The 14,347-nt window shown below is 43.3% G+C and overlaps 1 protein-coding gene across 3 annotated transcripts in view; it reads left to right on the top strand.

Annotated features, from left to right (window-relative positions):
- CDH9 (cadherin 9) overlaps positions 1–14,347 on the top strand; it is a 209,438-nt gene that overhangs the window by 100,996 nt on the left and 94,095 nt on the right. For 2 of the 3 annotated variants that reach the window (XM_053247486.1, XM_053247489.1), the window contains exon 3: positions 9,642–9,936. In XM_053247486.1, coding sequence (XP_053103461.1) covers positions 9,642–9,936 — 295 coding nt within the window. Of the gene's footprint in view, positions 1–9,641; positions 9,937–11,353; positions 11,382–14,347 lie in introns of those variants that run through there. The other variant, XM_053247488.1, reaches the window with a different exon arrangement.

Raw genomic sequence — 14,347 nt, 5'->3', positions numbered from 1 at the left:
AACTTCACAACCCCCCCCCCAAAAAAACCCGAACAGGGGGAAGTTCTAAGGGGTGCCAGACTGAACTGGTCCGGTCAGGTTCGAATCCGATTCAGACTCGTACCAAGCCAGGCCAACCAGTTCTGTGCACATCTCATGTAGAAATTGCTCTAAGCAGATGAAATTTTTCCATTAACTTAGCTTTAAACAAAATTGTACGCAAGGAATAGACATCTCAGAAGAAGTCAGAGCATCTCCTTAATTATAACTGGATACGGTGTAGCAGACTGGGAAACACAGTTTAATTAGGCTCCTGCAGCTCTCAGTTTTGGGTAGTGTACTAGAAGGCTGCTTCAACAGCTCATCCAACCCCTGTGCTTAGATGCAGTGGACACTTTATGATTCATTGCTGGTTTTGAAATTCTAGCTAAAACAAACTTGAATTTGATATTTTAATTCTGTACCTTACCATATTTATTCTGATCTCCTTAAAAGGCCCTTGGAGGGAAGGGGGCTGATATAGCAGTATATACTGTGTTTAAAGCCACCTAATGGTGCAGTGGGAAAGTAACTTGCCTAGGGAGCAAGAGGCTGCTGGTTCGAATCCCCAGTGGTATGTTTCCCAGACTATGGGAAAGACCTATATCTGGCAGCAGCTATATAGGAAGATGCTGAAAGGCATCATCTCATACTGTGAGGGAGATGGATATGGTAATCACCTCCTGTATTCTACCAAAGAAAACCACATGGCTCCTTGGTCGCCAGGAGTCAACACTGACTCGACAACACAACTTTACTTACTGTGTTTAAAACAACAAAGTTTGCACATATCAGGAGCTTAAATGATATGTGATGTAATAATACATCTTTTCTCTTTCATGATTATTTTTTAAGTAACAGGTGCAGGGAATCTCCATTTGGGACCATATCATGGAAAGAAGAAATTTTAACTCTTTCCCCCCATGCTATGGTCCCAATAAAGTCCCCCTTAACTAATATTATTCACCATATTATCAAGTATTATTAAGTACTGGTGCACTTTTGGTGACCAGTAGCTTTGGTGCCATGGTGTCTCCTGAGGCAAGCTTTGGCAGGATGATCTTTGTTTGGATTCCAGCACAGGGAGGAAAGGTTAAATCCCCCTCTCCCCACATAAACCCTACTGCTGGTATTTAAAGAAAATAAACCTCAAAACTGAAGGTGAAAGAAGTTCCAGTCACATCAAGTTTTACCCTAACAGAACAATGCACCTTGTTCATATTCCAATGTGACCATGCGATAGAAGTGGCTCCAATCTTGAGGACTAAAGATGTCAATAAGAGCCCTTTATGACTGTTAGACAAACACAACACACACAATACTGTCAAACCCAATGAATGGTTTAAAGCATGTGTTTTCTTAGTAAATGCTAAAACATACGTATACACACGTATGTGCAGAAGCCAAGGCTGCTTCTGGAAGTATAACAGCCTATTTCCACATACAGAAATAATAAGTGGTACAGGTCTCCTAAGAGTATTCCCTTCCCAGGCAGGGAAGCATACATCAGAATGATTTTTGCATCAAAACTTCCTGTATAGAGGAAGCATAGCTTAGCCTTTTCCTTAGTTATTATTATGTTTTTACATAAAGGACCATTAAAACTATTTCCCCATTCATATTCTGAAGTGGTACAGTCCTGAGATGGCTATACAATGCATTTCATTTTCTGAAAAGGTTGACTAATACTCACACAATGCCATTCCTCTAAAAGGGGGGGGGGAGTGATGTCCAGAGATGGGGAAACATTATATCACATCATTGAACTATCTATCTATCTATCTATCTATCTATCTATCTATCTATCTATCTATCTATCTATCTATCTAATGTGTACACCGACCCAAACATTCATCTCTGGGTGGTTAACAATAGCATAGAACCAGTTGAAAACATATACAAATGTAATCAGTGATGCTTCAATGATGCTGAAGTGATGCCCCTGCTAACTGGGCAAAGAGGCACCTTTTTTTAATGTGGTGATTCTCTTTACTTAGCAGGGAGACAGCAACTGGCCCTATCCAGTCCCAGTGACTGTTGCTGGTGTCTATCATATTCCTTTTTAGATTGTGAGACCTTTGGGGACAGGGATCCATCTTATCTATATATGTAATTCTCTTACATCCGACTGAGGAGAGAACTGTGTGGGGATGTGGGGATGTGTGGAGATGTCTGGCAAGCCCCACCCAAATTGCAGCCACGACCAATGAAAAGGCGGGGATGGAGCTGCTGCTCAGTGCTGGGACAGACAACGGGCTTAGGGGGGAATGCTGTGGCGGCATGGCCGCACAAAAATGGCTGGCTGGCTGGCTGGCAGGGAGGGAGCCGAATGGCAGGCAAAGCCCCACCGCCTGGAAGAGGCTGCCAGCGGGCTTTGGAGGAGGTGCGGTGGCAGTGGGGGGAGAAGCAGCCTGGCAGGGAGAGGGGAAAAGTGGCCTGGGGGGGAGGGGGGGAGAAGCCTGGCCAGTGGGCAAAGCCCTACCGGCCTCAGGAGGGAGGAGGCGGGAGGAGGTGACAGTGGGCACAGGTTGAGGAGGTGGTTGTTGCCAGGCTGGCCAGTGCCCCGAGAAGAGGGCACGGGGTGAGGAGGCAGCTGTTGCCAGGTCAGCCAGTGGCCCAAGGAGAAGCTGCTGCTGCTGGGCCGGCCAGTGGGCCGAAGGGGAGCAGCTGCCGGCAGGCTGAAGGAAAGCAGCCTCTGGTGAGCCCAGGATGAGGGGCGAGTTGTGGTGAGGGAGCGAGTGAAGCGAGTTGTGGGGGGAGAGCGTGAGCGAGAGGGTTGGGGGGCAGAGCGCGGGTTAGAGGGTTGTGGGGGCAGAGAGTGAGAGGGTTGTGGGGGGCAGAGAGTGCAAGCGAGAAGGTTGGGTGGCAGAGAGCGCAAGCGAGAGGGTTGTGGAGGGCAGAAAGCATGAGTGAGAGGGTTGTGGGGGGAGACAGACACAGAGAGCATGATGTGGGGGGAGAAAGCGTGAGTTGTGAGAGGAGAGGGGGGGATGCCACAGGCTCAGTGTACTACCACACAGATGCTCTGTGCGGGTTCAGCTAGTTTATTTATTATTTCTTTATGTAAACTGCTTTGGAAACTTTTGTTGAAAAGTGGTATATAAATATTTGTTGTTGTTGATACTAAACAGGAGGGCAGCTTTGAGAAGGCATTGCTATGTGAACAGCACTCTGGGTTCTTTCATCTCTGAACCAGGGCTTTCCCATGTTGAATCCAACCAAGCTTTGTACATAGTCTGGATACCAACAGTGGCACTAGCCACTTTAGGTCAAACTGCATGTTAGAACAACAGTTATGGAATCAGGATCAGCAAATTGATTTCAAACTGATTGAAAGTGCCAACGGACCACCTGCATGAGACATCATCTCACCCCTTGGGGGATCTGGGAATTGGGTCCTCTGCAATGTCATTAAAAAGTTGCTATGGAAAGGCCTTCGCTCCAGGGACATGTTGCTTTTTACAGTATACAGGGATCCCCCACTCTTACAGCCAGGCTGATAAACTAATTTGTAATGGTCCCAATTTGCCACTGGTGCCCCCATGAGCACAGCATGACTAACACTCTTGAGATTGCCACACTGCAACTTATTCTGTTGTGGCTGGATTTTATCAGTTGGTGATGACCTGCTGTTTCTGTGACTTCACTGATTTTGTATCTGAATTTCACTACACTGGCTTTTATCAAATGCACACTACCTTGGAAACTTTTATGCCAAAGGGCAAAATAAATGTATTAAACAAACATATTAAAACATGACACAATTTTTAGAAAGTGGCTGTTATAAATGACTGCATGCATTCTGTCCTTTCAGGAAAAGAGGGGATGCAATTTGTTCTACAATGTCACAATCTTTCACTTTTAACACAGCAACAAGCAAATATGGAATAGTGCTGTTATGATACATGCTACAATACAAATAAAGCTGCCCAGGGTTGGGTTTGTCATGGAGAAGCAAGGAGGCATCCGTGCCCAATTCCATGCCTAGCTAGGCTATGGTCCCTCCCTGCCCTCTTCTGATTGCCCATGACAGGAGACCAGACTAGAACAGGTCAGTCTTCATAATCTTGGAGAGATCAGGGAGAACAAGTTGATCTGAAGAAATCCCAGCTCCTACTGAACCTTTTTCTATATCTTGGCCCTGACTACCTCCCTCAGGAGCCACCCCTCTGCTACTGATGTGGATCCCTAAGGGGGCAACCCTTGAACCTGGAGCCAAGCACTGCATCATCTCACCTGATGTGTTCCCTGGATCAGTGAGCAGAAACCAAAGGGCAAGAGGTCCTAAATATCTGGATCCAACTGCTTAGGTGAATCCTGCTAAATGGGGGCCATCCTTGGGATCTGGCCTCAGGTTCCCAGGCCTCCAACATTGCCCAGTTCATTCATATTTCTGAGGCCTAGTTCTGCACCTCAGCAGCTGCTGTTGGTGCTGGAGATTTGTCTAGCTCTGACCAGACTCCTGGTGGCCACTTGCAGTCTGGGCCATGACACTCTTAAATACATCCAGGAATGCCACAAAACCTGCTACTTCTGCCACTCATGGCATCTGGCAAATAAGCTGGTCCCCACAATGTTATAACATTTATGCTTTAGTTAAATGTTCAGAATATGTCCAATGTACACACTGAGGCTGTTCTCATGAGCAGCCTTGCTAAGGCTAGGTCCTGGGATCCATGCAGATCCCAGTGTTCCTGCCCAGCCAGACCTTATTTTTAAGCCCAGCTCTTAGCCGAGGTTAAGGGAATGAAGATTGCCTTAACCTAGTTGCCTAGGGTGCTTGCTTGATGAGGGAATCCCGCAACACACCACGCTCAGCACATGGTGCATTGTGGGATACCTGGAGGCCGGACACATCGTCCAGGCCTCTGAAGCTCCACACTGCCTAGCGCAGCGCTGCTTATCTGGGAACACGGTTCATGTCTGGGGGGAAGGTAAGGTTTTGCAGCCTTCCCCACCACCACCCGCCCTCCCGAACAGGTGAGTAAATGGCTCCACTCTCTCTCAGTGAGAGTTGGGAGGAAATGCTAACATCTGGTAGAAAATATATGCTGCCATCATAGCATTACAGTAGAGTTTATGTTGAATGATTTTACAACTATCAGTGAAGGATAGAAATGGTTTGCATTTATTCATTTTATTTTATTTATTTTTACATTTATATCCTGCTCTTCCCCCGAGGAGCTCAGAGCAGTGTGCATGCTTAATTTTTATCCTTACAACAACCCTGTGAGGTAAATTAGGCTGAGAGATACATGACTGGCCCAGAGTCACCCAGTGAGTTTAATGGTTGAATGGGGATTCGAACTCGGGACTTCCTGGTAAACGTTCAAATCATGATATATCTGGTAAATTATGCCATGGATAGAAGGTGGTGCAAGAGATGTGCAAAAATGGTGTCTGTGTTCTCCTTGATATATTGGCACTGCCAAACTCAAAACATCATAACTGTACTCGATCACCGTGGGCAGAATTTTAAAAGTAAACTTAAGATAACTGACCCACAAGAAATTCTTAAGAATATGTGTATATACTTTTCAACAAAAAAAGTTAACAAAGTGTTTTAAAATCAAATTGGCCCAATTAAGTCCACACAGAACTGTTGTTCAGTTTGGACTAATCAGTTCCCTTTAAACCCAGTCCCGATTTGGCTGAAGCTTGCTTTGGCCCATGCCCCTTCCTCCCACATCACCACTCCCCCAACCTCTGAAATTCCTACTGGTCCAAGCAGGAAACAGACTTGATGTTCGTAATCTTTCTCCCAGTGGTGAGGGAGCAACATATGAGGCAGAGACTTCAGAGAGACATCTTATTATTTTACCTGCAGTCTTTGGAAACTAGAATTGTAGCCGTTTCCAGAATGGAAGGACCCCAAGAGAGACTACAGTACAATTCCTTCCTGTACCACTGCAGGGTCCTAAATCACCTAGTGACAGCATTACGCAAGAGGGCAGTATCAGCGCTGCTGACTCTCTCACAGTCATGTATCATGTGCCACTTCCATTATTCCCAATGGAAGCAACACATGATGTGCAATACTATGTGAGTCAGTAGTAACCGGTACCACCCCTTTGCACAGTACTGTCAAGGGGTGATTTAGAGTCCTACAGCAGTCCTGTACTATCCACATTACACTACAGGACACGACTGCTACCGTATCTTTCCAGGACTGCAGGAGACTTAAAAAAAAAGAACCTTTCTGCCAGATGCCATTTTATATGTGAAGCCTCAACCAAGCCTCTGCTTCTTCACAGCTGGAAGCACTGTGAGCATCCCGTCTGTCTCCTGCTCTGCCTGGTTCAATAAGTACATTCAGGGTTTGGGGGCGGAGGGCTGAAATTTTGTCCCCAATTCAAAAGCTACCTCTTCAATCTGGAGTCAAACATATCAGAATTCCCTCACTGCCAAAGTACCAAATCGAATTGGAGCTCTTCCCAAATTGGAATGCTGAGGTGTCCCCCAATTCAAACTGGCACTCTTTTACATAGCCCTATAAATGTCAAGGTAAAGTGTGCCCTCAAATTGGTGTCCACTCCTGGTGACCACAGAGCCCTGCTGTATATATATTGTCAAAAGCCTCATTTTTAAGCTCTCACAGGTAATACACCACACTGAACCCTTTGGCCTCCCTTTATCACAGAGAAGGTGTCAGAAGGAGACAAGACTCTTAAGTAGACCTACTTGCTTTTTTGTGAGTAAAAAAAAAACCCCAGTGTTTTTGCTGCAATTGAACAGAATTGATAAACCTCATTATCAATATTCTCCACAACAGAGCACTGATAAACATAACTCTCTGTAAAACATAACATATTGAGCAGAGCATTCTGAAATGTATACCTATAGTGATTTCTGTCAGTAAGCTATGCATATAATGGAACAGATATCAGTAGTACAAGTAAAATAATGATAATGGTACAGACATGATGTTTATGACAGCATTGCAGTTTCCAATCTGGCAGAATCTAGCAATCTCTTAGCAGTATCCAGAAAGAAAAGTCCTGATGTCAGTCAGTCAGTCACACTTGGATTCTGTCTTTGACTCGTCAAAATGAATACAGTTAATACATCAACAGAAGAATATGAACAACCTAACTAATCGAAATAACCATTACATAGTACTTAGATATATTGTTAGTCAACAAAAGATGGCTGAAAATTAGGATTAAAAATTAGGATTTGCTATTAACTCATGCTGGATTCTGTATGCTGCAGCACAGAATTTGGCAACATTGAAAATAATAGCAGGATTTTGATCCGAGAGCAAGCACCTCCAGCATCAAGGGCAGGGTGCCTCTGAGTACCAGTTGCAGGGAAGTAATGGCAGGAGAGAGGGCATGCCCTCAACTCCTGTCTGTGGCTTCCAGTGGCATCTGGTGGGCCACTGTGCGAAACAGGATGCTGGACTAGATGGGCCTTGGGCCTGATCCAGCAGGGCTGTTCTTATGTTCTAATGAGACATACAATTTATCAGAATTATAAAATATATAAACAACAAGCCTCACTGTCTCTACAGCGCCTGGGTCACAGGGGTATGTACGCTCCAAAAATGGTATTTTCCAGAATCTGCCATCTAGCACAGCCAAAGGGGGGACACACACTACAATGATCCATAGATGCCCTCCTATGTTTGGGGACCACAAGACTCATAAGATACTCTGCAGGTGTGAAGTTATAATTATGCCTCCCCATGATAAAATAATTTGGTACTAGTCCCAGATCAGTGTGATGCTCAATGTAAAAAATGCAGCGCTGCTTAAGGGTTGCTTTGAATTGTAACCCTGATGTCAGTTATATGAGACACTGACTCCTCTCTAAAGAAAGCCACTTCTTGGTGTTGTGTTTTTAAGTAATCCAGAAGTGTTGAGATAAGATAGAGTCATGTTAAGTTTCTAGCCTTCTCAGCTTCAAGATATTTATTTATTTGTTTGTTTGTTTATCATATTTCTATACCACCTGATATGTACATCTCTAGGCAGTGTACAAAATTTAAAAATATAACATATTTAACATAACATATTGAGCAGAGCATTCTGAAATTTATACCTATAGTGATTTCTGTCAGTAAGATATGCATATAATGGAAAAGATTCTAATTTTTTAGATCACTAATTTTTTAGTGTGGGAACCAAGCATCTCTTAAAACTTTCAAAGCTCATGGCACATAAACATAAATGTGAATATTAAAAAATAAAAAGAGTGCAAGTGTGGTTGGGTGTATTCATGTCAACTGCCAAGTTTCTAATATACCCTCTCATTGAAGTTGGCAACAGATTATTCAAGGCCACGTTCAGAAGAGATTGTGAGAGGGTCATCCAGAGCTTCAGATTAGAACCCCCAAATTCTGCCTATTGTCATATTCTGTAATGTATTACATTTTAATCCTGTGCTTCCACAAAGGAGCTCAGGGCAACATACATGGTCCCTACCCATTTTATCCTCAACAACCCTATGATATAGGCTAGCATCAAGAGAAAGATTTGCACAATGGCATCCAGTGAACTTCATGGCTGAGTGGAGATTTGAACCCAGGTCTCCCTGATCCAGAGCAGCCCACTGTCTAAGACAAGGTTTCTTAACATCGGGCCCCCAGATGTTGCTGGACTACAACTCCCAGAATCCCCAGTCACAAAGGCCATGTCTGGAGATTCTGGGAGTTGTAGTCCAACAACATCTGGAGGCCCAAGGTTAAGAAACCCAGGTCTAAGACACCAAATACCACATGATACTTTCTCCATTTCTTTTGCCTATTGCAGTGGTTCCCAACTTGTGGTCATCCAGATGTTTCTGAGGACTACTGTGTGCAGGTGAGCTGCTGTATCCTGCAGGCTGCATGCAACATCAGCACACACATGGCTGGGGTGCATGTGCACTGGCTATTTATGTGGTCAGCAACACATTGCTGACCAACACATTGGCCATGTGTGTGCTGATGCCGAACGCAGCCTGCAGGGAACAGTGCCGCAGCTGCATGTTTTGCTTGAGCGAGCGCCACGCCCAGAATAGCAGTGGAGAGCAGCAGAGCAGGTAAGGACCTGTTTACCTGCTCTTTAAGGGAATCACTCCCTGACCTGCCAAACCAACTTGGCTGTGGGCACCCGAGATGGTTCAGCGCTTCCCAAAGGAGGCGCCGAACTCGCTCAAACACATCCCTACTTGTGGTGCTCAATTCTCAAGGCTGCATGACAAACCTCTTTCAAAATTGAGGAGAGTTTCAAAAGCCTTTAAGTCTGCCTAGAGTAGCCCTTTCGATACTGGCCTAGATTTTTTTAATCTTACAGAAAGCTTGATAGCTTTCCCCCTGAAAACAACAGGTTCCTGGAGACTGTTAAAAAAGAGTGTGATACTGTGTTTGCCATTACATTGTTAGTTTTAAAATGCTACTATCTTATCTACTACATCCTCTTGTGTCCTTTATCAGTTTGTTTAGTGTTATTTTGCAAGTGTGACCAAAATCTTAGTTTTGCAATTTCTGCTCTATCAGTGAGACAGAAGATAATCACTGGTGACCCCAATTACAGACAAGATTTGTAGAGACTTATTCATACGTGCTGAAAGATTTGGTCTGTAATAACAATGCATATATTTATAGATTTATTTTTCTCTCTCTTTTTACTTTCTTAAAGCTACACACTGACCAAGATAAAGGAGATGGAAATTTAAAATACATATTAACAGGAGATGGGGCTGGCAGTCTGTTCGTTATAGATGAAAATACAGGAGATATTCATGCAGCAAAAAAGCTGGACAGAGAAGAAAAATCTCTGTATATTCTACGTGCCAAGGCTATAGACCGAAAGACTGGAAGACAAGTGGAGCCAGAGTCGGAATTTATCATTAAAATCCATGATATAAATGACAATGAACCTAAATTTACCAAGGACATTTACACTGCCAGTGTCCCTGAAAAATCTGTAGTTGGTAAGTATAATTTGTTTTTTTATAAAGTGGGGAGAGGCTGAAAGTCAAGTCACTCATACTCAAGAGGTTATTTTTGGTATTTATTGTAATAAAAGCTTCTGCAAATTTCAATTCGCCAGCTCCTGTTTGCCAGCAATATCTTTTTACTAGCAAATGTGTTTCATTGTCATCTGCCTTTTTCCGCCCCATTAATTACCATATGGCTTTCACAGAACTAGTAATAGTGAAATGGAAACACAACATATACTGTATGGGCTTAACAATTATTATAATTCAGTACAGAAACACTGAAAACAATGCAAACCATGTTTAACAGACTCTTACTGGCACACAGAATGAAATGGTCAATGGTTGCAATTTGTTTGACATCTCCGCACCTTTTACATCCAAAGCGCTGTTACTACTAAGTATTGATTTTTTTTCCTACTAGAAAAAAAGTATCTAAAGCATTCCAATAGTGAAATTTCAAACATTTGCTTTATACAAATAATCTAGATTTGTGTAGTTATTCTTTTCCCTTCTTAACACAGAGCTTGAGGGCTGAAGAACAATGAAAAAAGTGATAGCCTTTTATGAGTGTGCATACCTGTCTATAGTTGCAGACAAATGTTCAGGCCAAACATACCATGATCTTATGGCCATACTGTGTGCTAAGAGCATGTCACAGACACATGAATTCATTCCCCTCCCTCTTCTCTTTGCCTTGTCCACAGGAGGGCAAACTCAGTTAGAATAAGCTGAGATTGCTATGTTCAAATGTCACAACCAATCTCAGTTTATTCTAATCTGCTTGCTTCAGGGGACCCAAGAGTTAAAATGAGTTTAATATCTTGAGTTCTCTGAAGCAAGTAGGTTAGAATAAGCAGAGATTGGTCATGATGTTTGAATTGACCAATCTCAGCTTATCCTAGACTAGATAGAATGTAGACCCTTGTGTGGGAATGGGAGGAGGAAATATACACTCCCAAGGCTGAGGGATGTTGCCTGGTTAAAGCTGAGCTTACATGTGACATCTGAACCAGCTGTATATTCAAGACACAGTTTTAAGTGGGTTTGCAAGCCATGGCTAGAAGGCAATCCCAATTACGGTTAGCCCATGCAGACACAACACAACACCGTAGTAACAGCAAACTATGGCAGAATTTGAAATATTTTTGTAGAGATTAAGGGGAAAGGGGTTGAAGCATCATGGTAAAAAATCAATAGTGTTAGGTATGTAAAGGGCATAACAATCATTAAGAAAACTGCAAAGGGTTCTAGAACAACTATGGTTGCCAATGATATACATATTTTCCCTCTCCTATGGGCATCCCTGATCAGGATTTGGAAAACTATGCAATACCTTAAACAATGATTATTGTGGGAGAATGCACACATCATAGACAATTAAGCATCTGTAATGTGCTTCCAACTCTCTGAAAAGACCTTCAGCATGTGTATGAAATGTAAGTGGCAAATTCTATATAATGAGAAATTGTGGAAAGGGGAAGAAACTCTTTGTATACCCTGGCATGCACATGATGAAGAGAATTTATCAGTAGCTGTATTATCTACAACCAGCCTTGTTCTCTGCTTGCCAGAAAACAGTCACACTTGACCCATGATTTCTGGCCGGAATCTTTTTGCTACAGCATTAGCAAAGCAACTCATGGGATCTGGCCCCAGACCATTCCATCCAGGAGCTCCCCTTGCCATACCACAGCTGTGCTCCACAAGCCAAGGTGCCACACTGTGGCCCCATCCGGACATTGCGCCAAACCAGAGGTAAACATGCCAGAGGTTTGAGTTTGTGATCATCCAAAAGCGGGAAACTGCAATTTTGTCACCCAACCGCAGAACTGTTTTTGCTCCCAAACCTGAATATGAACTCTCAGTTTGTAGTGAATTTAGCCACTGAAATCTGAGCTTTGAAGGCACTATTGTATTGTTCTGTTTCTGCCAGTGCTGTAACCCTGGTTTCATGCACAAGCTCCTCCTGCCACCATAGAGAGGCTGGCACAAAGCAGCCCATAAATGCATCAGTTCTAGGGTGGCTGCATTTCTTTCTGGCTGCCTCTTGGAGCTGATGCCCTACCCTTTGCCATCTCCTTGCTCCTCCTGCTGCTGCTTGGCAACAGGGATGCAGCATCTGTGCAATCCCTGCATTTAAAGGGATGGAACAGCATTTGAGAAAGCACACTTTAAATAAAAAAAGAATAGACACATGTGCAAGGAGCCCATTCAATGAACTAATAAATGAAGCCATCTAGTCCCATCCCTGGGGTTCTCAAGTGTTAACAATGGACTATAGTTTCTTTGCAAGAGGGAGGGCAAACCCTGCCAAAATGGCATGATGGAGACAAGCATGCCCCCTCTAACATACCAATGGTTGCAGCTTCACTAGTGTGCTGCTGCTTTGCCACAGTCTGGCGATGTGAGCAGAATGGAGCTCTCTGGGATGCAGCATGGGAAGACTAGGAAGAGAGAGAGGTTCCTCTGCCGAGGTTGCCAAACCGCATTTAATCGTCTGCACGTGATTCCCGGCTTCACAAATTAACCTCCGCTTCTCCTACCCAAGGTTTCACGCTATGCCAGAATGGGGCCTGTGATGGTTGAGAGAAATGGCATTCTGTGAGTTTTTGGCCCACAATAAAGGATGCAAATATGTACTAGAAAGGTATAAGGAACACAAACAGAGGTTCTTTGCTTGCCAGAAACCTAATTTGCTTGGGTCTCTGCAGTACAGTGTAAAATATTTCTCAAACTGCAGTAACTGAAGACAGTTCATAAAATGGGCGCAAACTGAGGATTACCTTTACTTAGACCCAGCAAGAGCTATTGGTAAAGTGCTTATCAGTGCTGAATATCCAATATGCCCCTCCCAAATTTAAATATACTTGCCAGGGCTGGAGCTATAATTGGGCTGACTGCTTCAAAGAACCTAGTCACCCAGCTGATGGAAGCTGCGTGGCTTGCCCCTCGCCCTTCCCCGAGCTCCAGCCGGCCTCATTTCCAAGCCAGCTTCATTGTTAGCTGGGTATTTCCTTCGTTCTCTCCCTCACTTGGAGCAAAGCCAACTGGGAAATGGGCTGCAAATATTGGCCACACACCCTTGCGTGTGACATCACATGCAGGAGGCATGACTGGTGTGCACAAGGGGCCACCAAAGAGAGGGGTGAACACAAGCCTACTCTCCCTTAGTTACACACTTGATAATTGCCTTGTGTGCCAACACATGTGTGTGTGGTGTGTCTGTGCAGATTGCCCAAGGTTGCATGCTAACACTGTGTGGAGAGTGCTTTTAAATTTGAGAAGAGCACGAGTAATGCTTATATAGGCACAGGGTACAGGGTCTCTTGCTCTCTTGACTTTAATGTAAAGCAACTGTGGATCAGGTATTATTTTGAGTTTAAATATGCCAAAGAGCTGAAGTCAACAAAAACTTATGCACACAAAAAAGTGCCTTTTTAGCTATGTGTATTGTCAGCTGGGCAGAGGTATTTCACTTTGACGTACTGAATGAGTGCTTATCGAAATAAGTGTGTGCAGGCTACCCAAAAGGCAGTTTCAGCAACTCAGAACTGAAACTAGGCATGACAGTTTAAGCAGCCTCAGATGAACTAAAAGGTAATGCTATTCACACAGAAAAATCAAAATCAGTTTGAACTTTTAGAAAGTATGACCTTTTAAAAACCTTTCTAAAAGGTACTTCCCTTTTAGCTATATATACAAAAAACTATACAAAAATGAGCTCAAGATCTATCCAATGAAGTACTTTTCAGGGCAGAACTGTTGGCACAAACCTGCCTGTAAGCCCAGAAAAACTGCTCAATTTGGCTGGCTTCCCATGTCCTAACCTGAGTATGCCCTTATATCTTTAATGGGTGCATAACATGGAGAAGTTCAACAGAAGCAGCTTCTCCTGAATCTCTCACTATCACGTAGCTATTAAAAGGTACAAGAGAACACTTCAAGACTCAGACATCAAGCATGAAGAAGCCTGCTAACTCCCAAGAAGCTGCACTGATTTCATTGACCACTTCACTCATTTTGTGGAAGCAACTACATGTTTGCCAGGGAACCCTACTCTGTATGATACGAGTTACAAAACATATATCTGCTACATTCATATCCTAAATTTTTAAGAGTACATTTGAAAAAAACCCCAAACAATTAACAGCCTTAAGTACCTTGTAAACAGTGGATGACATCCTACAATTGATTGATTGATTTGATTTGATTTGATTTGATTTCTATACCTCCCTTCCAAAAATGGCTCAGAGCAGTTTACATTAAAATAAAAACAATTACAATCAACTAACAGTTAAAATCAAAAACTATGAAAACAATATAAAACCAATTAACAATTAAAACATTTAAAACAGTTTAAAAACCCTGTAAAACCAGGCCAAACAGATAGGTTTAAAGGGCT

This window comes from Hemicordylus capensis, chromosome 4, assembly GCF_027244095.1.
Source record: "Hemicordylus capensis ecotype Gifberg chromosome 4, rHemCap1.1.pri, whole genome shotgun sequence".
Lineage (NCBI taxonomy): Eukaryota > Metazoa > Chordata > Lepidosauria > Squamata > Cordylidae > Hemicordylus > Hemicordylus capensis.
The sequence above is the reverse complement of the archived record's forward strand: the minus strand, read 5'-3'. Positions and strand labels throughout refer to the sequence as shown.